At 42.9% G+C, this 25753-nt stretch overlaps 3 protein-coding genes across 10 annotated transcripts; 1 reads left to right on the top strand and 2 right to left on the bottom strand.

Moving 5' to 3' along the window:
- Window positions 1-352: 352 nt before the first annotated feature.
- Window positions 353-6963, bottom strand: LOC120434899. The gene is made up of 7 exons (XM_039603571.1): window positions 6671-6963; window positions 6135-6416; window positions 2786-3127; window positions 2324-2656; window positions 1709-2056; window positions 1565-1613; window positions 353-856 (listed from the first exon to the last, which is right to left on the bottom strand). Exons 1-6 carry the CDS (start codon window positions 6885-6887, stop codon window positions 1570-1572), a joined length of 1566 nt encoding a protein of 521 aa, XP_039459505.1. The 5' UTR covers window positions 6888-6963; the 3' UTR covers window positions 353-856; window positions 1565-1569.
- Window positions 6964-7499: 536 nt separating this feature from the next.
- Window positions 7500-15131, bottom strand: LOC120438660 (uncharacterized protein K02A2.6-like). 8 transcript variants are annotated; one of them, XR_005612029.1, is made up of 5 exons: window positions 11898-12143; window positions 11736-11799; window positions 10524-11450; window positions 7782-8132; window positions 7500-7706 (listed from the first exon to the last, which is right to left on the bottom strand). XR_005612029.1 is itself a non-coding variant. In XM_039609126.1 (5 exons), exons 3-5 carry the CDS (start codon window positions 10705-10707, stop codon window positions 7582-7584), a joined length of 660 nt encoding a protein of 219 aa, XP_039465060.1. In that variant the 5' UTR covers window positions 10708-11450; window positions 11736-11799; window positions 11893-12143; the 3' UTR covers window positions 7500-7581. The 8 variants fall into 8 exon arrangements, 7 of the variants coding, with proteins under 7 accessions (XP_039465060.1, XP_039465061.1, XP_039465062.1 ...); XM_039609126.1 differs by having other exon boundaries at window positions 11893-12143; XM_039609127.1 differs by having other exon boundaries at window positions 10524-10718; window positions 11893-12143.
- A 5866-nt stretch (window positions 15132-20997) lies between these two features.
- On the top strand, window positions 20998-23425 carry LOC120438662 (high affinity immunoglobulin gamma Fc receptor I-like). Its single transcript, XM_039609132.1, has 4 exons — window positions 20998-22421; window positions 22508-22750; window positions 22834-23064; window positions 23142-23425. The coding sequence occupies exons 1-4, from the start codon at window positions 22304-22306 to the stop codon at window positions 23231-23233; spliced, it is 684 nt and encodes a 227-aa protein (XP_039465066.1). The 5' UTR covers window positions 20998-22303; the 3' UTR covers window positions 23234-23425.
- Window positions 23426-25753: the final 2328 nt, after the last annotated feature.

Here is a 25753-nt window from a genome sequence, read left to right as displayed (position 1 = left end):
GTGCAGTAAGTTTGTTCGACTGAACCATTACAACACATTCAGATTACAGTTCATGTCACACTGATAGGAACAACACACTCAGACCACAGGCTTCAGCACACAGATATAAACAAGTACATGCATGAGCATAATATTCTTCTCTGCTGTTTATTAAAAGCTGATCTTCTCTGAAACTCTGATGGTTCCTGACAGTCAGCAGCTTTGACCTTTGACCCACAAGAAGTTTTCATAATTTTAAATAGATCAGATCAGAGTGTGTTTGAGGTTCTGTATAATCAGCCTGCAGCAGTAATGTCTGTTACAGGATTACTTTAGGATCATTTATGTTAGTATTATGTTTGGTCAGCTGCTTCTAATAAATGAATCCAGCTCAGGGTTCACTGATGTGTTTGTTTTAGTTCGGATCGACATGAGGAGGCTGAAGGAGGTCCTCAGGATGGAGACTCAGGTGGAGCTCAGGGTTTATCAGAGGAGAGCTGCAGTGGTGGACACGCTGTTGTCATGGAGATGAGTCTTTAGTAGTCTTCGGGGGCTGCAGACATTTTTAAATGTGTTTTGTAACAAAAACGCACACATACAAACAGCACATGGTGACCCATAGTGCCTTCTACTTATGCTCCATCTTATTGTGTTACACATGCACTCGAGTTTGTTTATTTACATCATACTTTTAGGAAGGATTTGTAGTGTAATACTGTAACATTCACATCATGTCAGTCACCTCCACACTGAACATTTCACACCAACTTTAACAACAGATGAAGAACAAGAGGAACAGAGAGGAGGAGGCAGGAAGAGGGCATGACTCAGAGGAAGCTCGATCAATGGTGGATTCCTCTTGTTGGTTAATTTTCTCCTGAGGAGCAGACAAACAGATTGAGTCTCAGCTCAGAGTCCTGATCAACTTATTTCTACATCAGACACTTGAACACATCATGTGACTCTGAACATGTTTTTTTCTAAAATATTGTAAATATTGATAATGAGGTCCACAGGAACCAATCAGTGACAGAGATCAGAGCTGCCAGGCTTCATGAACATGGCAGAGCTGTGCAGTGATTCTGTCCTAGTGGTAAAAGTGTGTTACTGCGACTTGGAGCTCATTACATGACATCACTGAGACAAACTGCATTTTCCCCAAACAAACAACAGGAAACAGTTTTTAAAGAAAGATATGAAAACATTTGGAATCAAAATTTGATCCAGTTGTGTTTGTAAAGCAGATCATTGGATTAACAACAGGAGTCAGTTTATCAGAACTTTGTCTGAAGGAACCAGGAGAAGAATCTGTGTGATGCAGCTTTGACACTTATGAAACAACATTGCTACTGGCTTTGCTGGTTCACAGTAACATCATGTAAGATCTAATGGTGGGGAATGAAGGTCCACTGTCCTGGCAGGTTATCGTCTAAATAAGGTGGTCAGACATGATGTATTTGTGGGGTCAGGGCGTGGCCAATAACCAGACACGGGGCTGCTGATCTTTTTACATATGGAAGTCATAGGAGCCCAACTCCTACAAACTGCACAGGACTCTGAGTGGGTTTATGATGTGTTTACTGACCTGTGTCAGATGTGTCCCCCATCTTCAACCTTAATGTCAGACTTTCTATCTGAGGAGAGAACAGAGCACATCAGGATCACACTGAAAGACAGATAACAGTGATTTCATTCTCACTTACTTTGGACAAACAGATGTTACTCTCACCTTTGACACTGAGAGTCACTGATTTCTGTAGCAGCATGTGTCCATACTTGTTGTAGACGGTGCAGGTGTAGACTCCACTGTCAGTGAGGTGGAGGTCTTTCAGGGTCAGACTGAAGTCTTTAGTAGTCACTGGATCTTCATTCATCTCTGTGCGGCTACTGTAAACCTGCTCCTGGTCGTCTTCATCTGAGAGGTTGTTTCCACTCTCATACACATGGACCATCTTTTCTTCAGGGTGAGTGAGTCTCCACTCTGCTTTGATGTCACGTGGAAGGTCACCTGTGATTTTAAAAGGCAGCAGGACAGACCCCTCTCCCTCCATCACCTCCACCATCTCTGTCTGGTATCCTGAGAGGAGAACAGACAGACAGACCATCATCATCCATCATCTCCTCTGCTGTGTAACCAGCAGCTATTTACTCCTGTTTTAAGTTATTGTGGACAAACAGCTGTTACTCTCAATTCAATTCAATTCAATTCAATTCAATTCAATTCAATTTTATTTATATAGCGCCAAATCACAACAAAAGTCGCCTCAAGGCGCTTTATATTGTACAGTAGATAGCACAATAATAAATACAGAGAAACACTGAGTAGTGACACTCAGTGTCTCACCTTTGACACTGAGTGTCACTACTTTCTGTAGCAGGATGCTGCCATCCTTGTTGTAGACGGTGCAGGTGTAGCCACCACGGTCACTAAGTTGGAGGCCTTTCAGGGTCAAACTGAGGTCTTTATTTTTCAGAGGCTCTTCATTCATCTCTGTGCGGTCTTTATAATCCTCATTCATTAAGAGAGACTGGTTTTGGCTATTCTGATACACATGGACGATGATATTTTGATGTTTCCACTCTACTTTGATGTCCTGAAGGAGGTCTTCTGTGATTTTAAAGGGCAGCAGGACAGACGCCTCTCCCTGTGTCACTTCCACCATCTCCAGTGGATAGTCTGAGATGAAAACAGAGGTCAAAATTAGGTGTGCAGGCATCAGTGAGTGAGTGTGATCCTCCATCATCTCTAACCCTAACCCTTTACTACTGTTTTTAGTTAATGTGGGCAAACAGCTGTTACACTCACCTCTGACACTGAGAGTCACTACTTTCTGTAGCAGCATGTGTCCATCCTTGTTATACACGGTGCAGGTGTAGACTCCACTGTCAGTGAGGCGGAGGTCTTTCAGGGTCAGACTGAGGTCTTTAGTTGTCAGTGGGTCTTCAGTCATCTCTGCACGACCTCTGTATACATGGTCCCATGAGGGAGACTCATTTTTACTCCTTTCATACACGTAGACCATCCGGTCTTCAGGGTTAATGAGTCTCCACTCAACTTTGACATCCTGAGGAAGGTGATCTGTGACTTTAAAAGGCAGCAGGATAGACTTCTCTCCTTGTGTCGCATTCACCATTTCCACCGGGTAGACTGAGATCAGAACAGAGTAGAACATGAGGTGCACAGAGAAACACAATGAGACATCAATGAAGCCATTCATAGTTCTTACTGTCATAGTTTATTAACTGCCAGGCTGGGCAAGCACACACCCTGCGAGCTCACTGTAAGTACTGCAGTCTGAATTGTTTTTAAATGTCTATAATGGCAGGCATCAATGAAAGAGTCTCAAATAAAAAGAGTTGGACAACCCCAGACCATGAGATGAAAGAAGCTGACTGCACTAGGGTGGTAGTCAGAGGCTGTGGTCCTGGTGTTCCAATACCTCAGCATAACTCAGGCTATGGAACCAGTCCCCTGGAGAGGGGCTGCACTCAGTTCCACTCTGGAGTTATCCTCCAATAAGAGGCGATGGGCAGGAGTGGGTATAATCGTACCCACCCAGTTAACTGCCTTTTTTGGGCGGTTTACCCAGGCAAATGAGAGGATTGCCTCACTGTGCCTTTAGGTTGGGAAATGGGTCATGACTGTCATTTGTGCCTATGTCCCAAATGACGGTTCAGAGTACCCACACTTGGGGTGTAGTGGGGTGCTGGAAAGTGTCTCATCCAGGGACTCCATTTTTCTGCTGCTGGAGCAACTCAACACCCACATGGGCATTGACAGTGTGACCTGGAGGTGTGTGATTGAGACAAACGGCCTAACAGATCTGAATGCGAGTGAAGTTCTGTTATTGGACTTGCTAAGCACAGCTTGTCCGTATTCAAGCATAAGTGTGTTCATAAGTAGACACGGCATCAGGTCACTCTAGATCACACATCAAGGATTGATTTTGTAATTTTATCAACAGATCTGTGGCTGTACGTCTGAGACGCTTGGTTAAAGAGAGGTGCTGAGTAAGCTGATCGTCACCTGGTGGTTAGCCGGATCACCATCATCAGGCTTAAGAAGGAAACTTATTGGGCTTGGTTAGCTTGTGAGAATTCAGATGCAGCTGACAGAAACTGGCAGGATTAGTGATTCTGGCAAACAATGACATTTAACACTTCCAAGTCCAAAACCATGGCTCTCAGCTGGAAAAGGGTTGAGTGCCCACTCTGAGTCAGAGAATAGTTACTATCCCAGGTGGAGCAATTCAAATATGTCAGAATCTTTATCATGAGTGAGAGGAAGGTGGAGGGCAAGCTTGTTAGCTAGATTGGGGTGAAGTCTGGAGTGAAACAGACATGTGCTGAAGAGCAAGCTGACCGTAAACTTGAAGCTGTGGATTTACTGGTTAATCGATATTCCTACCCTCCTCTGGGTGGTGACCAAAAGAATGAGGTCACAGATACAAGTGGCAGAAATTTGTTTTCTTTGAAGGGTCTTTGGGTTCTCCTTTAGAATTAGGATGAGGAGCTCGGTCATTTGAGAGGGACTCTTCAATATCGAAAGGAACCAGTTGATGTGGTTTGGACATCTGACGAGGATGCCTCCTGGGTGAGGTGTCTGAGCATATCCCAGCAGGAGGAGGCCCCTAGGCAGACCCAAGACATGCGGGAGAGATCATGTCTCTTGGCTGGCCTGGGAACGCCTTGGTGTTCCCACGGATAAGCTACAAAACTTCACCACTTGATGGATTCTTGTAGAATTGCGGCTTCCTTAGTCAGGAGCCTCGCAGAGTAATATTAACTGTACTTCAACATAATATTACCATATTGTGTGTGTATAAGGAGCCCAAAATGGCACCTGCTAAGAGATATGCTTACAAAGCAGATTTCAACATCAAGGCAATAAGTTACGCTCTAGAACATGGGAATAGAGCAGCTGTGAGAGAATTCAGTATCAATGAATCAATGGTATGGAAGTGGAGGAAGCAAGAAGATGGCCCGGCCAATAAAGAAGACCAAATAACATTTTAGAGGGAAGAAGGTGCGACATCCACAGTTAGAGGACATAATTGAACAGTGGGTTATTGAACAAAGAACAGCAGGTAGAAGCATCTCTACGGTCTGTATTCGACTCAAGGCTACAACAGTAGTGCGTGACATGCACTAGCACTGGCCAGATCTGGCCAGAACACATCACCAACATGGATGAGGTCCCCCTCACCTTTGAAATCCCCATTTACTGTACTGTCAAGAAAACAGGGACCAGTACGGTGTCTATACTCACCACAGGGAAGGAGAAGTCATCCTTCACTGTATCTCCAAAAGTTGAATCTGTTCATCTGGACGTAGCGTTTGATGGGAGAAACGTTTCGTCACTCATCCAAGTGACTTCTTCAGTCTCAGCTGACTGCAGGTTTCCCCAACCCTTATAAAACAGTACATTTGCATAATGACTGAAACCAGCCCACTGAGGAACAATGGGCTGTGGGGTCAGTTCCTTAATCATAATTATGCAAATTCCCATGACCATTGATCAATTGATTGCCATTGACCATTGATTGCCATTCTAATGGCCAAAATTACCACCTATGGTCATTTTCAAGAGGAAGTCTTTGCCAAAAGAAAAGTTCCCCGCGTTCTTCAAGACTAACCCAAAGGGCTGGATGGACGGGCGAGTTACACCAATGGATTACGGATGCTTGGGCTAAGGCATCAGTCTCAAGTGTCGTCGGGGTGCTGGAGCCTATCCCAGCTGTCATAGGGTGAGAGGTGGGGTACACCCTGGACAGGTCGCCAGTCTGTCACAGGGCTTAGCACCGACCGACCAATAAAGATGAGTGTGATCTGGGCATGCTTGATGCCAAAATCGCCCAACTGCTTAACTCCGACACTGAAGATAAAGAATTTGAAGCATTTGTGGAAGCGGAATGAACTGAAAACGTTAGTGTATTGTTCAGTATTTTATGCAATGTTAACAATGTTGAGAGATACTCTGAATGAGTTGAATAAAGTTTGACAGTGAATGTTTTGTATTGCTTAATGCACCTTATGATCTGCAAAATACGGTAACTTCAACAGGGATATTAGTATTCTGAGTCTGATCCGTGAGGCTGCACAAACAGCTGCTTTACTTTTTGCTACTTTCTCCACTTTGACACATTTATTCTCACCTCTGACTGCGATCGACACGACTTTCTGTAGCAGGATTTCTTCACCCTCACTGTAGACAGTGCAGGTGTAGGTACCACCATCAGTGTGTTGCAGGTTTCCATTTGTCACTGGCTCTTGATTCACCTCCTGATCGTGAGACTGGTTTTGGCCATTCTGACGCACGTGGACTTTCTTGTCTTCGTGTTTCCACTCCACGGTGACATCCTGAAGCTTCAGGACTTCAGTTGTAAATGGCAGAATGACAGACTGCATCCCTTTAACTACTTCCACCACCTCGGGAACTAAGAGGAGAACAGAGGTTTACAGACAAACAGACATCAGTGAGGTTGATCCTCCATCATGTCCTCTGCTGTGTAACCAGCAGCTCCTGTTTTCAGTGTTTCTCTGACTTGGAGCTGAACTGTTGTGTGTTGATGTGTGAGGCTGTACAAACAGATGTACAGCTTTTATTCTCACATGGCTGGAAACAGCTGGACACACTCAAAGGTTTACACATCTGGGATTCACACTGTGGACAAACAGCTGTTACACTCACCTCTGACACTAAGAGTCACTACTTTCTGTAGCAGGATGTCTGCATTTCTGTCATAGACAGTGCAGGTGTAGACTCCACAATCACTAAGTTGGGGGTCTTTCAATTTCAGACTGAAGTCTTTAATTCCCAGAGGATCTTCATTCATCTCTGTGCGGTCTCTGTGATTCTGGTCCTTTAATAGAGACTGATTACCACCATTCTTATACACATGGACCATCGTGTTTTGATGTCTCCACTCCACTTTGACGTCCAGAGGAACATCTTTTTCTTCTGTGATCTGAAAGGACAGCTGGACAGACTCATGTTTCCCCTGAATGGGAGTGGGAGCTGGTTTTGATGAGGATCTGTGATTCTACATGAGCAGCTTTTTTTATTTACCAGCTGCTGTGGAGTCAAATCATCGTGTTAGTTCATTTGTATAATGACAGTGACCTGACTGGATGAGTTAATATGACCTGGTGTGTATCAAACGTATAGCACTGATCAGGTGGGTAAGGCATGTGGGAGTGCCATCAAACATTGTTAGCTCTATAACTCCATCAGAGCTGGAGGAAAACATTTTGAGGTCTTCTGCAGCCTGTGATTAAGACCTTGACTGCCCTGAAACTAAAGGGAACTTTATTGTATTTTAAATGAAATTATAGTTCAATCATATTGACCTACAGATGGTCACCAGTAGATGCACTAGAATGGGGGGTAACAACTATCCTGTGAGTAGTTTAAGTATTGGGTCCTCCTCTTTGTGCTGTTTCCTTGAGCAGCATCAGTCTCCAGGGTACCAACACTTGTTTCTATTATAACCAAGTCTCTGTCTATATCACTATAACTGTGGGTGTCATGTTCATCTGGTGATGGGGAGACGATTGCTGTTGCTTTTATTTATTGAGGAACACACACACAATCATATACACTTATATACCTTTTCTGCTCTTCATCATTTTATATCTATGATACATGAAGACACCAAAGCCAGCAGCCAGGAGAACCACAGGATCCAGGACAGCTAAGAGAACTATGGGCCAGACTGCAGGAGGTTCTGTAGCACAAACATAAATTTTACTGAAATTATAACTGTATTCATGAGGACGTGATCTCTGTCTGCAGCACTGACCTGTCACCTTCAGTTGGATATCGATCCGGCTCTGATTTCCTCTAAATACTCGGGTGTTGCAGGTATAGTTTCCACTGTCAGAGACTGTGGGGTTCCTCAGAGTGAGGCTGAGGTCTCCAGTCTGCAGAGCGTCGGCTCTCAGTGATGTTCGGTTGGTGTAACGAACGTTCTGATCTTTAAAATCGTCACCACTCTGCAGACGCACGTGGACTGTTGGGTCCTTGAGCTCCTCACGGTCCCACACTGCTGCTAAGAAGTCACTGGAAACATCAGCTGGTAACTGACAGGGCAGCAGGACTGACTCCACCCCAACATACACCTCCACCTCCATACCTGAGGCATGCTGGGAAACTGAGGAGAAAAATATAAAGCAGGTGGGTGCTGTGATTTTGCAACTAGCTGAGAGACTCGGGACCCAAATGCTTCACACCACCAGGTAAAGTTTCAAAGTGTTTCCTGATGGTTCACAGATGAACTAAACAGGTAAAGAGGAGCCGACTGAGTCAACAGAAGTGACTGACTCAGTAGAAGCAGACGTCCTCTGCACATGTGCAAATGTGTCAGCCTGTCTGAGTCTAAGCTGTCCCTCTGATGGACTCCACCCACTCCACCCTGCCTGTGCTGTCTTCTTTATCTCTGTTCTGATGGTTAACCTCAGGTATTTCTGCTCCTTCATGATCACCTCCCCACCTGTCTCTCTCTCATCCACACACATGTATTTTGTCTTGCTTCTACTAACTTTCATTCCTATTCTCTCCACAGCATACCTCCACCTCTCCATGCTCTCCTCCACCTGCTCCCTACTCTCTCTACAGATCACAGTGTCGTCTGCAAACATCAGAGTCCACACAGACTCCTTCCCGACCTCATCTGTCATTCTGTCCATCACCTCTGCAGAGAAGAAGGAGCTCAGAGCAGATAACTGATATGATCCCACCCCACCTTAAAACCACCTGTCACTCCTCCCACACACCTCTCTCTGTCCTCGTAGATGTCCTGCACCACCCTCACAGACTTCCTCATGCAGTACCACAGTTCCTCTCTCAGAAGTTAATCATCTGCTTCCTCTGGTCCACAAAGTCAAAGTGAGTGATGGGTGTGCATTGCTGCATTACAGTGATCCAAAACACACTGCCAAGGCAACAAAGGATTGGCTCAAAAAGAAGCATATTAAGGTCTTGGAGTGGCAGAGTCAGTCTCCAGACCTTAATCCCACAGAAAATCTGTGGAGGGAGCTGAAGGCTCAAGTGGTCAAACATCAGCCATGAAACATTATTGAGTTGGAGAGGATCTGCAAAGAGAAGTGGGAAAAAATCCCCCCATGGATGTGTGCAAAACTTGTTGTCAGCTACAAGACACATCTGAGCTCTGTGATTGCTTCAAAAAATAACAATAAAATAACTGAGCCTTACACAGGAGTATTGTTGCAACTTGTTTACTGAACCTTCTTTTCAGTACATGTTCAGAGCATCAGTGTCCGTTTCACTGCCTCCTACAGGACACTCACTTCTTCCACTTTCTTACAACATTAATGTAATGTAATAATATACTGCCTCTCCTGGCATTACCATTGTAACAACACACTCATTCTATCTGTTTCTTGATATGAATAACAGGAACTTAGGATGTATGTATCTATATATATAAAAACTATAATGCATGCCAATAATATTTATATAAACAACTAATTTCTTGCGATACCACATCTCCTCCCCCCTTAAGGCAACAACTCCCTTGACTAATAAATAACTGCTTATCTAAAGAACGCTTAACAAGCAATCAACATATAACTAGGGTAGCCATACAACTGTACATATGTTTCAATGGGTTTTGGGTTTGTTTTTGGTTTTTTGCTAACTAGGAAGGAACGTCCTTCCTGTGAGATCAAAGCGCATTGTTGGTCCATTCCTGGAAGATCTCACTCTATCTAACAACGTCCTTTAAAGTCTCTGGTGGACATCTCTCTCTCTGAGAACGTCGCAACACTAGTGCCACTGAGGAGTTTCCTGGAGCGGGAGTCTCCGGAGCATGAGGCAACTGCGATGATGGAGGTTGCGGCGATGTGTCTAACTCTGATGGCAAGCAGCGCTCAGGAACTGCTTCTGTGTCATGAAATGGCTCCACCTCCCTGTCCAGTGTACTGGGAACAGTGTCAGCCACTCTTGCTCTCACCTGATCCAAGTGCCGCTTCACAGTTTGACCTGATCCAATGGTAACAATGTAAGACACTGGACCCGATGCTCTCACAATGACTGCGGGAATACACTTCGGGCCATAGGAGTAGTTTCTGATGAACACATTGTCTCCAGGTGTGAAACTTCTCAGTCTTTTCTTGGTGTCATGATTTTCTTTCTGTTTCAGTTGTTTGTGCTGCACCTTTGTTTTCACATCAGGCATGAGCAAGTCCAAAACTGATCTGAGCTTCCGTGACATCATCAACTCTGCAGGTGATAAACCAGTAGTGGCATGCAGTGTGATGTGATAACTGAACAGGAATCTGGACAGTCTGGTTTGCAAGGTATCACCTTTGACTTTCTTCATCCCCTCCTTAAAGGTCTGGACCGCCCTCTCAGCCAGCCCATTTGAAGAAGGGTGGAAAGGTGCTGACCTCACATGGTCAATTCCATTCTGCTTCATGAATGACTCAAATTCAGCACTTGTGAAACATGTTCCATTGTCTGAAACTAGCATTTTAGGTGGTCCAAACACACTGAAACTCTGGCGCAGTTTCTCTATAGTCACCTGTGATGTTGAGGATTTCACAGGGTAAATGTCCATCCACTTGGAATGAGCATCCACAATGATCAGAAACATTTCCCCGAGGAAAGGCCCTGCATAGTCCACATGGATTCTGGACCATGGTGACTCCGGCCACTCCTAAGGGTGTAATGGTGCTGTGGGTGGTGACTTGTGGTGTTTCTGACATTCCTCACGTGCCTGTGTAACACAGTAAGGGGAATTGTTGAAAAGAATATATCAATGGGCCAATAGGTTCGACTATAGGAGCACAGGGGTGTGTTTAAATGAGACACAGAGACATGAATGTAAGTCAAAAGAACCAGCCGACTTTAGTGAAATACACTATACGGTTGGCAAACACAGGTTAACGACACTTTACAATTGTAGAAAGGAAACTTACAAAAAATGAAAGAAAAGTAAAACACATAAACTACTAGAACAACGACTTGGCCAAGTGTTACTTCTGGTTTTCAATGTTCGCGTTTCAATGTTCGGGTTTCAATGCTCAGGTTTCAATGCTCGGGTGCACCCTAGTAATCTGACTCCTTAACTCTTATAGAAACAGATTACACAAATCTAATGTACATTCAAATTAAGATCTCACACTCTTTTCACATGTGGAGAATGTTCTACACAACAGCTTATTATTCAAAGTCCCAAATAAAAAATGTCCAAGGGGTAAAGTCCAAAAAAACTCCCAGGGTGTGAAAGAAAATAGGGGTGAGAGAATGTCAGTCAATGGTCTTATGTATAACCAGCTGTGTGTGAAAGTGCGAGTGATACAGTCCTACCACACCGCAAGGTGCAGCAGATCATCAAGTGGAAAAGAAGCGAATCTCAGTCTCTCTAAGTCTAGGTGGGAAGGCTCGCCATCTATTTCACCGGAGGAATCCACCTCAGGAACAATTCAGCATACACAAAAAACCTGACCTGTCAACAGACAGGGTCAGAAGAGCGATTCAAATATTAATTATGCTGTTCTAGCTATAATTCACAACTTAGAATTTTGTTGACATCATGTTCGACATCAATTTGCAATTAAAATACTCAAATTTGCAAAAATAAAACATCTCTCTTACACAAACTATGCATTAAACCAAGTAAAGTCAGTGCATATGTGACAACTATTAATCAAACAATTCAGATAAATTCAGTTTCTTAAAGATAAAATGTGAAACAGACGTGAACTAGCTGAGACATACAACATGTGCTCACCGATCTCAGTGCATCACGGCCGAAGACAATGGTATGGTGTCTCTCCGTCGGAAAATGCGGGGCTCTAGATAACGTAACAGGACATGTTGTTTTTTCTCTTTCATAACAGTAATACGACGTGAGGGAAAATAAACATAAGTTGCGCTTCAAGTGTTACCTTACTTCTGGAAGCAGATTGAGATGAACTTTAAGGCAGTTGATAACAACTAGAGCTAATGAAGGCTAACAGTTTAGCTCCATGCGGTACTTTCTAAAGTCGCCAGAAAACTGCAGCATTCGCCTGTTTACTCACTGTGGCTACTCTTAACATGGAAGGTAGCTGATAATCAGCGAACTTATGTGCAGCATAGTTGGTTGCAACTTATAGCTAATACTTTTTCCAGCTCAAAAGCTTCAGTCTCTCTTTTCTCCTGCCACCATGGGACTACCTCCACACATAGCAGCGAACACAGAGCAGGTGGGTGGAACATACAGCGGCAGGCTGCTCTCCCATTGGTCAAAGCATACTGGGGCCTGTGCATTCTGATTGGTTGAGCAGGCTGTCCATCTCTCCTCATATCTATCACTCCTTAAAGTGGTACCCTCATTTTATGTGGGTTACACCTGCACTTCTCTTTCAATGGTCTCATCCATCCCTGGCCACCATACATAAGACCTTGCTAAGCCTTTCATCTTCGATCTGCCTGTATGAGTCTGGTGCCGGCAAACGGCTGAGTGCATCCGCGTTCTCATGGTGTTTTCCTGGCTTGTACCTGATGTTGTACTCATAAGCACTCAATGTCACGGCCCATCTTTGTACTCTTGGTGATCCCATCTGAGGTATAGGCTTCTTTTCATTGAACAGTGAGATCAGAGGTTTATGATCTGTGTAAATCGTGAAAACTCGGCCATACAAGTATGTGTGAGATTTCTCGATGCCAAATATCACAGCTAAACCTTCTTTGTCAAACTGAGAATACTTTTTCTCAGCAGGAGAGAGTGTGCGAGACATGAACCCCAAAGGTCTCTCACTACCATCCTCCATCTTATGTGACAATACGGCACCTATGCCGTATGGGGATGCATCACATGAGAGAACCAACTCTTGGTCAGCAGAATAATGAACTAACACCTCTGCTGAGTTCAACAGGTTCTTGGATTTCTGGAATGCTTCTTCTTGTCTCTTTTGCCATGTCCAGCGTACCTCATGTCTCAAAGGTTCATGTAGGGGTGCCAACAGGGTTGCCAGGTTTGGAAGGAATTTGTTGTAGTCATTTAGCAAACCTAAGTATGCTTTTGATTCAGTGACATTTGTGGGGGTAGATGCGTCCATGATTGCTTTAACTTTCTTTTCCACTGGGTGGACATTCAGCATATTTCACTGGCGAGATGATGCCTTCTTTTAATAGTCGGTCTATTTCCTCATTGACTTTTGCTCGCATAGCAAAGGGGACAGAACGTGGACGCAAGAAGCGTGCGGTGGCAACACTTTTCACATGAATAGCAGCTTTCATACCTTTCAGGGTACCCAACTCCTTTTTGAATACATCCTCATGTTTACTTAACACTTGCTGTAGTGTTTTTTCTGTTGCTTTGACCTGGTGCAGCTTTCTATTGTTACGACGGTTTTTCACTTCACTCCAGTCCACTTTAATTTCCTCGAGCCAAGCTCAATCTAGCAAGCTGGGATTGTCACCTTTGGCCACCACCAGGGGCAGATATTTTTCCTGCTGCTTATATTTGACCTTATCACGTTAACAGGATCCCCTGTATAAGTTTCCAGTTTGATTTTGATGGGCTGCAGGCTGGAGGGCTTGGTGTCTTTCCTTGTTTCTCTGAATGTCACTTCGTTCATGACTGTTAGGCAACATCCAGTGTCTATTTCAAAGTTCACCTTTTTCCCATCAGTTTGCATATCCACAGTGTAGGGATCTACTTTTCTCAAGTGTACCACGCTGCCACGCCCTAACTTGAACAGTTTTCTTTTGTGCCCTTGACACAGTTCAAAGTGAAAGAGTCATCTTCAGAGCTATCAGTTTTGCTGTTATCTGCTTTCTCACCCACATTGTGAGTATGGTAGTGGGAACTCTGCTTTTTGTCACTCTTTACATATGTCGATCTTTTTCTTTTTCTGGTTCAGTTTAGTCTTGCTTCTACAAGCTCTGGCTATGTGTCCCACTTTACCACAAGCATGACATTTTCCTTGATTGTACGCACAGTCTGCCGCTGTGTGCTTGGTTCCTTTGCAACAATAACAGTCTTTGCTTTCCCCTTTAAAGGTACGACTCTCCGGTTGTCCTTTGGTGAGGCTGAAAAATTTTGTTGTCGCCCCTGAGGTCTGCAGATCCTGTGCACTTTTATTTGTAGTCTCCATGGCTACTGCAATTGACAGGGCCTTGTCAAAAGTAAGGTCTATTTCTGATAAGAGATGCCTCTGAATGCGGTCATCCCTAATTCTGAAGATGATCCTATCTCTCAACATCTGTTGTAACGTGTTGCCATAGTTACAATCCTTTGCGAGATGATGCAGCTGCGCAACATATTCCATGATGGTTTCATTCAGCTTTATTCGAATTTATACCTTTGCAAAATTTCACTGGGCTTCGGATCAAAGTGATTTTTCATCAGAAGCACCAGCTCATGGAAGGTTTTGTCTTTGGGCTTTCCCGGGCTGAGAAGGTTTCGCATCAAGCTGTACGTCGCTGCTCCGACGACACTTATTAATATCGCTCTATGTTTTTCTGCATCGTCGATCCCGTTAGCTGTGACAAACTGCTCGAGTATTTCCGTATACTTATCCCAAGTCTGATTCTTTGATTGAACGCTACTAGCATGCCAATTGTACTTCGAGGTTACTGCCTTCTATTTTCAGCTGAAAACCTTTGCGTTCTTTGAAAAGCTAGCCAAAGCTGTTGCCGACTCCATCACTTTTTCTTCTTTTGAATTTTGTTCGAATTTTGGTTGTTTATTGTTCATGCATATAGGACTACTTTGTGTGGTAACACCCAAATTTCTCATTCGTGGGATAACAAAGGTTCTATTTAGATTTTTAGATTTCTGTAGCTCACATTGTTATCAAACGTTATTAGAAATTCATGATTCCTTCTCCGTCTCAAGCACAAATTGTGTTTGTTTGCCTCTGAGCCTGCGTCTAAGTGTCAGTTTCCTGCTTCACCCTGAAACACTGATGCTTTAAACAGATGGATGGACTGAAACTAAAATGATGCTTCATTATTTGTAGTGTCTGCCCTGCAAGAGAGCTGCAGAGAGGTAGGTTCACTCAGCAGACTGCACACATCACATCAGCCTAGCTTTAAACATGAGCATGCATTCAAACAGGGTCAGAACAACTTTCTTACCAGGTATGAGGAGCAGCAGAATAACCATCATCTTCGGTTACAAGTCCTGCTGGAGCTGACCCTCACCCACACTGAACCAGCAGCTCTGTGAGCAGCCCGTGACTCTGCAGACACTCCCACAGACTGCTGCATAGATGTCACTTTACTTTCACTTTCCATTCCACAGCTGGGGCATTTCCATATAATCAATCAGAAATAAAACAGGGGGCGGGAATCATGGCTCATGTTTGTTTCTGTGTCCTGTGACACTTTTATTCTGGTTTTATAGATAATTTATGTGGATTTCAGGCGTGAGGTCACAGCTCAGACACTCCCTTCTTCTGTGCCTACAGCCTGTCTCCATTATCAGTCATCATAATTTTACCATCTCTGTGAAAGTCTGCAGATTTCTTTATTAAATCATAAGATTCTTGAATTCATCAAATCTCTCTGTGCCTGGGTCCTCTTCACAAAACATGATGATGGGTCTGTCTAGCACAGGCCCACTGCTGGAACGAGACAATTTTACTACAACAGCAAAAGCAAGACGCAAGTCCCCAGAGCTCTTTGTGTTACTCGTGCAGGAGGGAGAGAACCGTGACAGCGCCGTTCCTTCGCTTGACCCCAGTCACTCTCGTCTGCTCCCTCGTAACACTGCTCTTTTATTGAGGTTACATGAATATGCATAGATTCATTAACATATGACGTCTTACATAAGTATACATGTGACCAAAGAATACCAGTCTGTGCATAGTGTGTGTGTGTGTGTGTGGGGGGGGGTAAGATGTGACCCTGTGAACGACTCCCCAAAGCTGGTGCCAGGAGTCCAGTGGTCCACCTAAACAAAGGCTCTTACACCTAACCAGATATACGTGTGTTTACTATACCATATATCAGCAAGTCAGGATACGACCTCTCTCATGACCCTGGGAAGTGTGTGATCTGTGCCAGAACACTCTGAAGAGGAGTGAACACACTCCCCTCTTCATGCTGCACAGAGTTGCTACAGACCTCCTAGGATGAGACATTCTTTCAATGTACAAATGATTATATATTTCTAAGCATAAATGATTATATATTTCTAAGCATAAATGACAATCAATAATATAAACCTAACACATGACATCACTCTTTTGTACATTTTAACACAATTTAATCCCCACAGTTGTGAAAGAAAAGCAAAACACTAAAGTCTGTAACAAAACCATCAAATCTGATAAAGCTTATTTAGATGCTGCAAACGAAGAATGGATTGGAATTAAAAAATACATATCCTAACCTTAATTACTGGGGAAAAATGATGAATGATGATCATAGTGAGTAGGAAGTAAACTGAGTGAATTTTTTGGACAGAGATTCACCTTTAATGTGTTTGTATAATATAATACAGATATATAAAAATACACTCCAAAAATAGAGTCCTTGAAATGTACAAATGTACAAAATATTAATAAAAACATTATAAAAATGGAGGCAACTTTGCCGATGGTACAATGTATAAAAAGAGCTTTACTGCAGATACTACTATGGCTCTGCAGATTTTATATTTTATTTTAACCTATGTCGCCTCACCTTGAAGTTGGAAAATCTGTCTATCACATTTTGGTGGTCAAGTCTCTCAAGCAGTTTACCAGTTTCTGTTTTGCCTGTCACGTTTCCCTGTCTGTTTTCTTACCTGGTTCTTCCTGACCTTGTACTTTCTCCTCACGTTCCCCTCTTTCCTCTCTCCCTCTTTGGACTGACAATCATAAACAAATAGATTGTATTCAATTGGATGAAAAATTACATTAATATGAAAAAAAATACTATTAAGATCACTAATGAAAAAAAGTCCTCTCTCAGTGTACTTTCAACCAAAAGGCAAATAACCAAACCACATGTACATCTAATAAAAGATATAAATATTGGAACACTGATCCAACATTATCCTTTATTGACCGATCATTTGATTTTACACTTTTACCTGAATGTGGCTCCTGGGTTTGATATCGGCACATATGACAAAATAAGCAGCTTCTCTCATTGCATTTCAAACAGGACAGTGGTAACAACAGCAGCCTATGGACAATTTTAAGTTTTAGATTTTAAATATGCTGTATACATTTCAATGGAGTAACAGGAAAATGAAATGTAGCTGATTTTACTACAGAGTAGGACGGATTGTAGGATAGCAAACATCGTCGGAAAACACGTTTCCAACACTGCAGGTTACCTGGTGTAATGTTTTTCAGCTAAAAAGAAACATGGTCTGACTCCTACCTAAATTTATAAAGAGTAACTGAAGGTTAAATGCAGGTAATATGTCCTGTTTTAAGCCAGGCACTTACACCTCTGCTCCGCTGCATCTCAGCCACCATTAATCTGGCAGAAAGGGCGCTGAAGCACCCCCAAAAATGGGCTAAAATCACCCCTGCTCATAGAGTGTCACCCCCAACCTCAACCTCTTAGATGGCTCCATTTAAAAACAAGATCACAAGCAGGCACACTAGGATCAGGCTGGACTCTCCAAGTCATCAGCCTGTGAACCCTGGGAGAACATCACCATCAGTGCAGCACCCCTCCAACCCCTCCAACCAGACCTTTATGGCGGCGTCACCAGCTGGAAGCCAATCCTCTCCAAAGGACACCTGAAGCACTCCTAAGTCATGACAGCTAAGTCCTGAACTCCAGGTCTGACTTTGGCACAATTCCCAAAGAAGCATGACTGAGTCACTGTGACTTCACTAATACCATCCTCAGAGTCAAACACTTGCTGCACAGGTGTTGTGAGACCATATCAGTGAGACCATGAAACACAGGAGAGACTTCCAGAAAAATTCAGTAAGAGTCCTGGATGGTCCCCTATAATCTGGACCTGTTCCTGCAGATATCTGAGAGTCAACGATGTGTACTGATGGTGTCCATCCAGCCTGGCTGAGCTCAAATGATCTGAGGAGAAGAGCCTCCAAAGGAAAGGTGTGCCAAACTTACAGGCCATCACCAAACCCTGGCCTTCTCTGACCACATGCACGTATGCAGCTGTGGAAGTCAGTAAACATCAACCTCTGAGTCAAACTCAGACTCTGAATCAGAAGCCAAACCATGGTTTTAGTGGAAGAACTCAAAGTTAGCAAACCAGAGGTACACTCATTGGCCCAAACAGTCACACCTGGATTCAATGAAATGAAAAGCATCAGTTAGGGTTATACATATATATATATAACCCTAACTGATGCAGTGAGTGGCTTTTCATTTCTTAAGCAGGTCAGCTGATCACCTGAATACATGAATGTTTTGTTCCATGTGAGGATTTCTGCTTTTCTGGTGATCCAGGCTATTCCAAGATGCCATCACCAGGCTTCATCACACTCGAACTGTGAAAGTGTGGGTCAGGGAGATTCACCACCACAGACCCGAACCCCACAGAGAACATTTGGAAGAAGACTTTATGCGCAGCTTACCGAAACGATGCTACAGCTAATGCTAAAGGCAGTCAATGACCGCCTCTAAATCAGACCCGACCAACACAGACTGAAAGTTCATCAGTTCCCATCATCAGTCACGGCTCGCCATCCCGACACCTTTAAAGGAAAAAGATGAAGCAGGAAAAGAAACAGAAACAGTTTCAGGAGCATCATGTAGAGACGTGCAGGATAAAAATACAAACTGAGAGTCGCAGCGCTGTGCAGGACCAAAATCTGACACTGCAGAGCAAATGGACATATATTTAAATCCACACCGAATATCTGAACATGTCCAAATACTACAAACCTTCAGCTAACCTGTCAGTCCAACAGTGACCCAGAGCAGACATCCAGATCAACAAAAGCAGAAAACACCAGAAGAAGGTGAAAGTTTTAGATGGATCCATCTGAAATCTGTGGGGTGACCTGATGAGGGCGCTCATAGAGCTGCAATGTTCCTGCAAACAACATGGCCAAAAATCTAAAGGTGCTTCTACAGAGTTTGAGAAGCACCTTTAGGGGTCTTCACCTGAATGCAACCAGGTTATTGTAGGTTTTTATTTTATCCCCTTTAATGTTCCAGCCCAGTTCAGGGCGATGGTGAAGTTAAAGGTGGAAAGGTTCTGGAGTGATTAAGGTGAGTTTCCAGACATTTCTGCTGACTCAGTGATCCTGTCGTTCTCTCTGACTGTGACTATGATGAAGCACAGTTGAAGCCACATGGATATGCTGCTGTTTTGTAGGTTTCTCTTCAGATCTGTGACTTAAATGCTGTCAGCATGTTTTATGATGGACACTTTAAAATGTGATCTCACCCCAACCGGTCGTGGCCGCCCCTCCCTGAGCCTGGTTCTGCTGGAAGTTTCTTCCTGTTAAAATTGAGTTTTTTCTTCCCACTGCCACCAAAGTGCTTGCTCATAGGGGGTCATATGATTGTTTGGTTTTTCTCTGTATGTATTATTGTAGGAGCTACCTTACAATATAAAGCGCCTTGAGGTGACTGTTGTTGTGATTTGGTGCTGTGTAAATAAAGCTGAATTGAATTGATCTCTGAGCTAAGAGTGAAATAATGTCTCCGTTTGGCAGAACAGGATCTGTACCCACACACCAGGAGGAGGTCACTTGTTATGATTAAGATGCAGGATTACATGAAAAAAAGATCATTTAATAATGAAGTTGTGATGTTGGTGTAACAGAGAGATTCTTCACTTGATGACTGATTTCTGCAGTAACGGGCGCATTTTGACTGAGCTCAGTCAGACGGGTAGTGAAAGTGTTGGAGCAGAGGGACGTGTTGAATGTGTAACAGGGAAGTGATGAAGCTGAAAGCCTCTCTGCTGCTCAGGCTTCAGACTCTCAGTCATCACTCAGACATGAAGACTGCGTCCGTCTGTCTGCTCCGGGGTGAGTGAACATGTATTCCTTACAGCTTCATCCAACACGCGCTCAGACAGCACGTCTGCATGAGTGCATCAGTGATGCTTCCACTGATGTATCACCTGAGTATCTGCAGCCTGCAGGTACATGAGCTCAGATCATGTACCCGTTCTGCTCAGAGTCGGGATGAGGTTCTTGGTTCTGGTTTTCCTTCAGTCGAGGAACATAAAAATCCTAAAACAGCATCATTTCTGAACCCTAACTGAGCTTTCATTGACCTCTGACCCTCAGTGACCTCTGACCTTTAGTGACCTCTGCCCTCCTGTTGCAGGCGTGTGTGTGCTGCTGCTGTCTGCACCGACTGTTTCTGCAGGTGAGTCTTTTTTTTAAGTTTATATTTATGATTTCAGGTGCAGAGACAGTCTGCAGTCATTCCTCTGTGACAGAACAGAGTGCGTTTTATATACACTGAGCCAATACTTACTTCTAAATGTTTGTCTTACAGTAGTAATCCCACTCTACTGGACAATACAGTTACATGTTTACTTATTTTTACGGAGTTCTTCATTCTTTTGGAAGTGCCCTAAAATTCTAGTTCTTCATATAAGTTATAAATCTTTTTAAATATGGTCTTTTTAATGGGTTGTGAATGGCCTTATGCACAATGTTCTCCACCAGCTGTAATTTTTCCATTAATACATTTTTACTGCCTTACAGTCTTTAAAATAATCGAATTGCTGTTCGCCGGTCTTAATCTTAAGGAAAGCCCTTTAAAGAGGTCCCTCATTGACCCTGTAGTCACAGACTTACACTAAGTTGTAGATTTTGTAGAGAGTATAATTTACCAGAGCAAATATCCGTCTGTCATCACCCTTGTTTCCAAGTATCAGGATGGTTCACAGATGCATTAAAGAACAACACATCCACCCTTATTCACAATATAATCTGATATTTTTGGTAATAAGGGTTAAGCATAAAACATCCTCGCTTTTACTTTTTGTATTATGATGTACGTATAATAAATGGTTCGTAGGAAAAAGTCCAAATTTATAAATATCAACAGTGTTAAGACAGAGATGATTAAAATAAGAAAACATTTTGTTAATAATTTTACGCAGGCACGGGTCTTTTATTATGACATAAACAGTAATAATTGTGAAAAGGACGGTCAGTCATTCCATGTCACATAACACGGACCTTATATAATGATTTTTAACTTCATATATCAAATACTTTTCAAGATACTTTATAAAAATATCACATTGCAAAAGACACATAGTGACAGTTCCTGAATTGTACTGTACATGAAACATAAACATAAAATTCTCAGACACAAAAATAAAGAAAGTCTTTTTTTCATTCAACTTTCCTGTATGAATTAATGCGACTGCAGTGATGCAGATGCTGACGGATGCCGGTCCGTCATGGTGAAGAGAGAGCCGTTGATTTATCAGTCGATCTGCATCCCCACCCTCACCCATTCTCACAAACTCTGGCTTTGACCGAAAGAATAAGATTGTGGATGCAAACGACGGAAGTGAGTTTTCTCCAAGGTGTGGCTGTCAGAGTTAGCCAGAGATAGGGTGAGGAGTTCGGCAATCTGCTATTCATCCATCTGGTAGAGCTGCTATTCCTCCATGTTAAATTAACCAGTTGAGGATGCCTGTTAAAGAAGCCTACTGGAGCTAGGTGTTTCGGGCAAGTCCCACTGAAAGAGGTCTCAGGGAAGACCAAGGACATGCTGCAGAGATTCTATATCTCGGCTGGTCTGGGAGCACCTTCGTGTTTCCCAGACCACTCGGGGGCCTGAAAGCTAAAGGCGCTGCTTTCCATTTTACTTTTAAAACAAGTAACAGAAACTCAGTTTTGCTTAAAAAAATAATGAATAAAATCTGAAGCAATGTTATTTTTATTTTGACGGTGGGTTTTAGAAAGAGTGACGTTGTCAAGAAGGAAACCACTTTTGATGATATCAAATTATCCAGGTAAAGACATTGATTCTCTTAAAATGTTTCTCCCAATCAAAGCACTATGTTCACATGAGCCCTATTGCCCAAGGATCTGAAATTGGACTCTTAAGCAGACTTTTCATATTTTTGTATTTTATTAGCAGAGGTTAGCTTGGGCCCCATCAGGATCCTGGATTCTGGTCCTGAAGGTCTCATGATTAATGCCCACCCTGAATCTGCTTTCTCCTCCTTTACAGTTGTAACTCCATGTGTTGCTGGCGACCTTTGTTCTAACAATTTCCTCTTTCTGTCCTCCAGTTTATCTGTCTGCCAGTCCAAACTTTCAGCAGTTCTTCAGTGGACCCACATCTGTGTCTTTGGGCTGCGTTGATGATGAGGATGGACAGGAAGTTGACGGATGGACGGTGAGGAGGACCAGAGGAGGACTCACTGAGGACTGTGGAGCAGCTGAAGACTTTGTGATGATTGACAGTTTGTGTCTTCTGGATCGTAACTCGTCCTACAGTGGAAACTTCTGGTGTGAAAGCTTATCTGGAGAGAAGAGTGATGAAGTTACCATCAGCGTGTCCAGTACAGAAAGTGAGATGTTCCAGCTGTGTCTCTGTCTCTGTGTGACTCTGCTCTGAACTGTGTCTCAAACATTACTCTGTTTTATTGTTATTCAGAAAAAGGTGTGATCATGGAGATCCCTGTACTTCCTGTGAGACCAGGAACTGGTGTCATTCTACAATGCAAGAAGAAGAACGGTGACACAGTTCCATCTTATTTCTTCATGAATGGACGTCTCGTTGGACCTGGATCTACATCGGAGTACAACATCAGAAGAGCCCAGTACTCTGATGAAGGTCTCTACTGGTGTGCTACTGATACGTTTGGAGAATCTCCTCAGAGCTTTCTGAGGGTCAGAGGTCAGTACAATGACATCACTTCCTGTTTAAAGACCTGGCCTGCTCAGCTAACTCATTTACCTGTTTCATCATTTCTCCTGCAGGGTCTCCTATAACGTCTCTTAAAACATCCGTCTCTCCACCTCCAGTTTCTGAGACCAATTCTTCCCTTTCCACTTTGCTTCTTCCAAACAATTCTTCCTCCCCTCCTCCTCCTCCTCTTCCTTCTTCTCCCTCTGTGTCTTGGATCAGAGTCATCTGCCACCTGTTGGCCTTCTGCCCGTACTGCATCTGCACCATCCTGCTCCTGTCCATCTGCTGCAGCAGGAGCTCAGGTACAAACTCAAGCAGATTCTCACATAAACACTTTGATCACATCAGCACCGTCCTGATTTCTCCGCTCTGCCCACAGGTAACAAACATGCTGTCTCCATGGAGACGCCCCTGCGTGACGCGGAGTATGATGACATTGTTGCTGATGTCACCACTGAGCATGTCTTCTAAGCTGATAGATCCTCTGAGGAATCTGAAAGTGTCCAAAGCTGTAAACTCTGTTCACTGATCAATCAATAAGCTGTCAAATTGATTTCTGAAGTATTGAATCAAAGTGTAAAAACATGAATCTGACTATTTTATATTCACAGCTGTTTGTTTCTGTGATGTTTTTGTGCTTTAACTGGATCCAACCACAATAAAAGATTCAGACATCAAAGACGTGTGATTGAGACGAGCTGCACAGGACTAAAGGGGAACATCATCAGGAAACTGCACTCATAACACACTAAAATAACCTGTAATAGCAACAGCATTGAAACATCCACAGACCAACCAGGAGAGAGCACACAGAGCAGAACTAATCTCATTGGCTGGACGCTCACTTCTATTTAAATCTTATGAAAACAGCTCCGTCATACCTGAACACAACACTTCTGCTCTCATGGTCTATAACTGGAGCTTTAATGTCAACAACACAAACATCTGACATTATTATAATGAGATATTTTATTATATCATCTTATTATAAGATGCTCATTTATAAGGTGCAGAGCAAACATGCTGAGAGGAGTCAGAGGTCAAAGTTCAGCCATCTCCTTCAGTGGTTTGATTCTCCTGTGAGCAGAGAGAGGATCTGAAACTGCAGCAGGAACTGTTGATCAGGAACCTTTGAACAGTTTCAGATAATGATGACTTTTTAATATTTCATGAATTTATTAAGAAAGAAATGAATCACAAACCAGGTCTTTATGTCTTTAGGAAATGTTTGTATAACGAACTAGTGGATTTGTGTCATCTAGCTTTTGGATCAGTAAAGCTGGGTATCATCTGCATAGCAATGAACAAATGCAGTGTTTTCTAATAATACTGCCTGAAGGAAGTATGTACAATGTGACAAGGTACTGGTCCCAGCACAGAACCCTGAGGAACTCTGTGACAAGCATTCATTCATGAAAATCATCATAAAATGGGGAAAACCAAGAGTATAACAATATAAAGTGATTAAAATAAATGAAAAAAGAAAACATTGACACTGAGCAAATAAACAAAGAGTCACAGAGTCAGGTTTGTGTTCCTGTCAGGCTGAAAACAAACCTCTGCAATGATCCGGCCTTTGCCAAACTCTCTGATACATGCAGTACTGTGAGGCTCCACCAACAGCACACAGGGATACCCAATGGGATCAAAGGGAAGTGATGAAAGGGAAGCTGAAGGCGTCTCACACAGTCAGTCAGCATCCAGACATCATGAAGGCTGCAGCTGCCTCTCTGCTCCTGCTCGGTGAGTCCCACCTTCCCACAGTCATTTAAGATTAGCTAGTAAATAACAATTAGCTAATGTTGTTCATGAGACTAAAGTCAGTGTAAATATGAGATGGCCAATATTATAGTTATTATATTAATCATTATAAGTTACTACAGCAGTGAGTTTGAACTCTCAAATCAAATCACTTCTATTGTCACATCACATGTGCAGGTACACTGGTACAGCACATGTGAGTGAACTCTGTGTCAAATACGGAGCTTCAGTAAAGATTCAAGTTCCAGTTATTTATATTTCCTATCACCTTAAATCTTCACTCAAAGACACTCAAGTATCTCTGACAGTGTATATACAGATGTATTATATATAAGAGACAAATATTGTTATTTTAATATGTTGGCATTACTACATTTGGCTCAATGCTTACATATATGTGTAAAAAGAAAATGTACGAGCTGTGATAACTGTTTCTGATAGAATGAAGAGTAGACTGATATATTAAATATCCCTTTATTGGGTGAGAAAATCAGACCATGTCATAACTGCTTTAAGTCATACAGAATAGATATCAGAGCCTTAAACAGGCTGACTGCTGCTAAATGGGTCAAACTGGGCAGAAAGTATACAAACACATAACATCCTTATAGAATATGATGTAACACTATAGATCAACTTAGCTCAGAATATATAAAGCATATAAACAATTACAGCAATATGATGCAACAAACACAGCAGGACTACTAATCCAAAATACTCAAAGCTTCATAGAACTGAAACAAACATTTATTTTTAGCTCCATTCTGCTGCTGATACATACTTTAGGTTTCTGAATATTAAACTTGTTGCTGCCTTTCATAGTGTGTAACTTGAAGGCCCTGAGTACTTTCTCCCACACTGAAAACACTGGGATGATCAAATTATTTGAACATTACCTAATAAGACTGATTCAGGACAGACAATTAGTTATGTTAAACTTTCCTAGCAGTCCTTCACAAACAGGGAACAGTCTGTCTATTCTCTCCATCTGTCAGCTGCTGCTGGCTCTTCCTCCTCCTCTTCCTCACACACTGCTGAGTTTGTCCTGGTGGATCATCAGGGTGCAAAGCCTCACAGATGATGTGCAGCAGTGGGTCCCTCAGTCTGTCCTCACTCTGGACACTTGCAGTTGTCACACATGGAAATCAAATGTGTGATAAGCTGCAGGATTCAAACACAAGTGTAACTTATAAATACATGTTCATACTTTTATTCCACAATCAGAGAGAA

Source organism: Oreochromis aureus, linkage group 3 (assembly GCF_013358895.1).
Source record: "Oreochromis aureus strain Israel breed Guangdong linkage group 3, ZZ_aureus, whole genome shotgun sequence".
NCBI lineage: Eukaryota > Metazoa > Chordata > Actinopteri > Cichliformes > Cichlidae > Oreochromis > Oreochromis aureus.
This window is presented reverse-complemented; position numbering and strand designations above follow the sequence as displayed.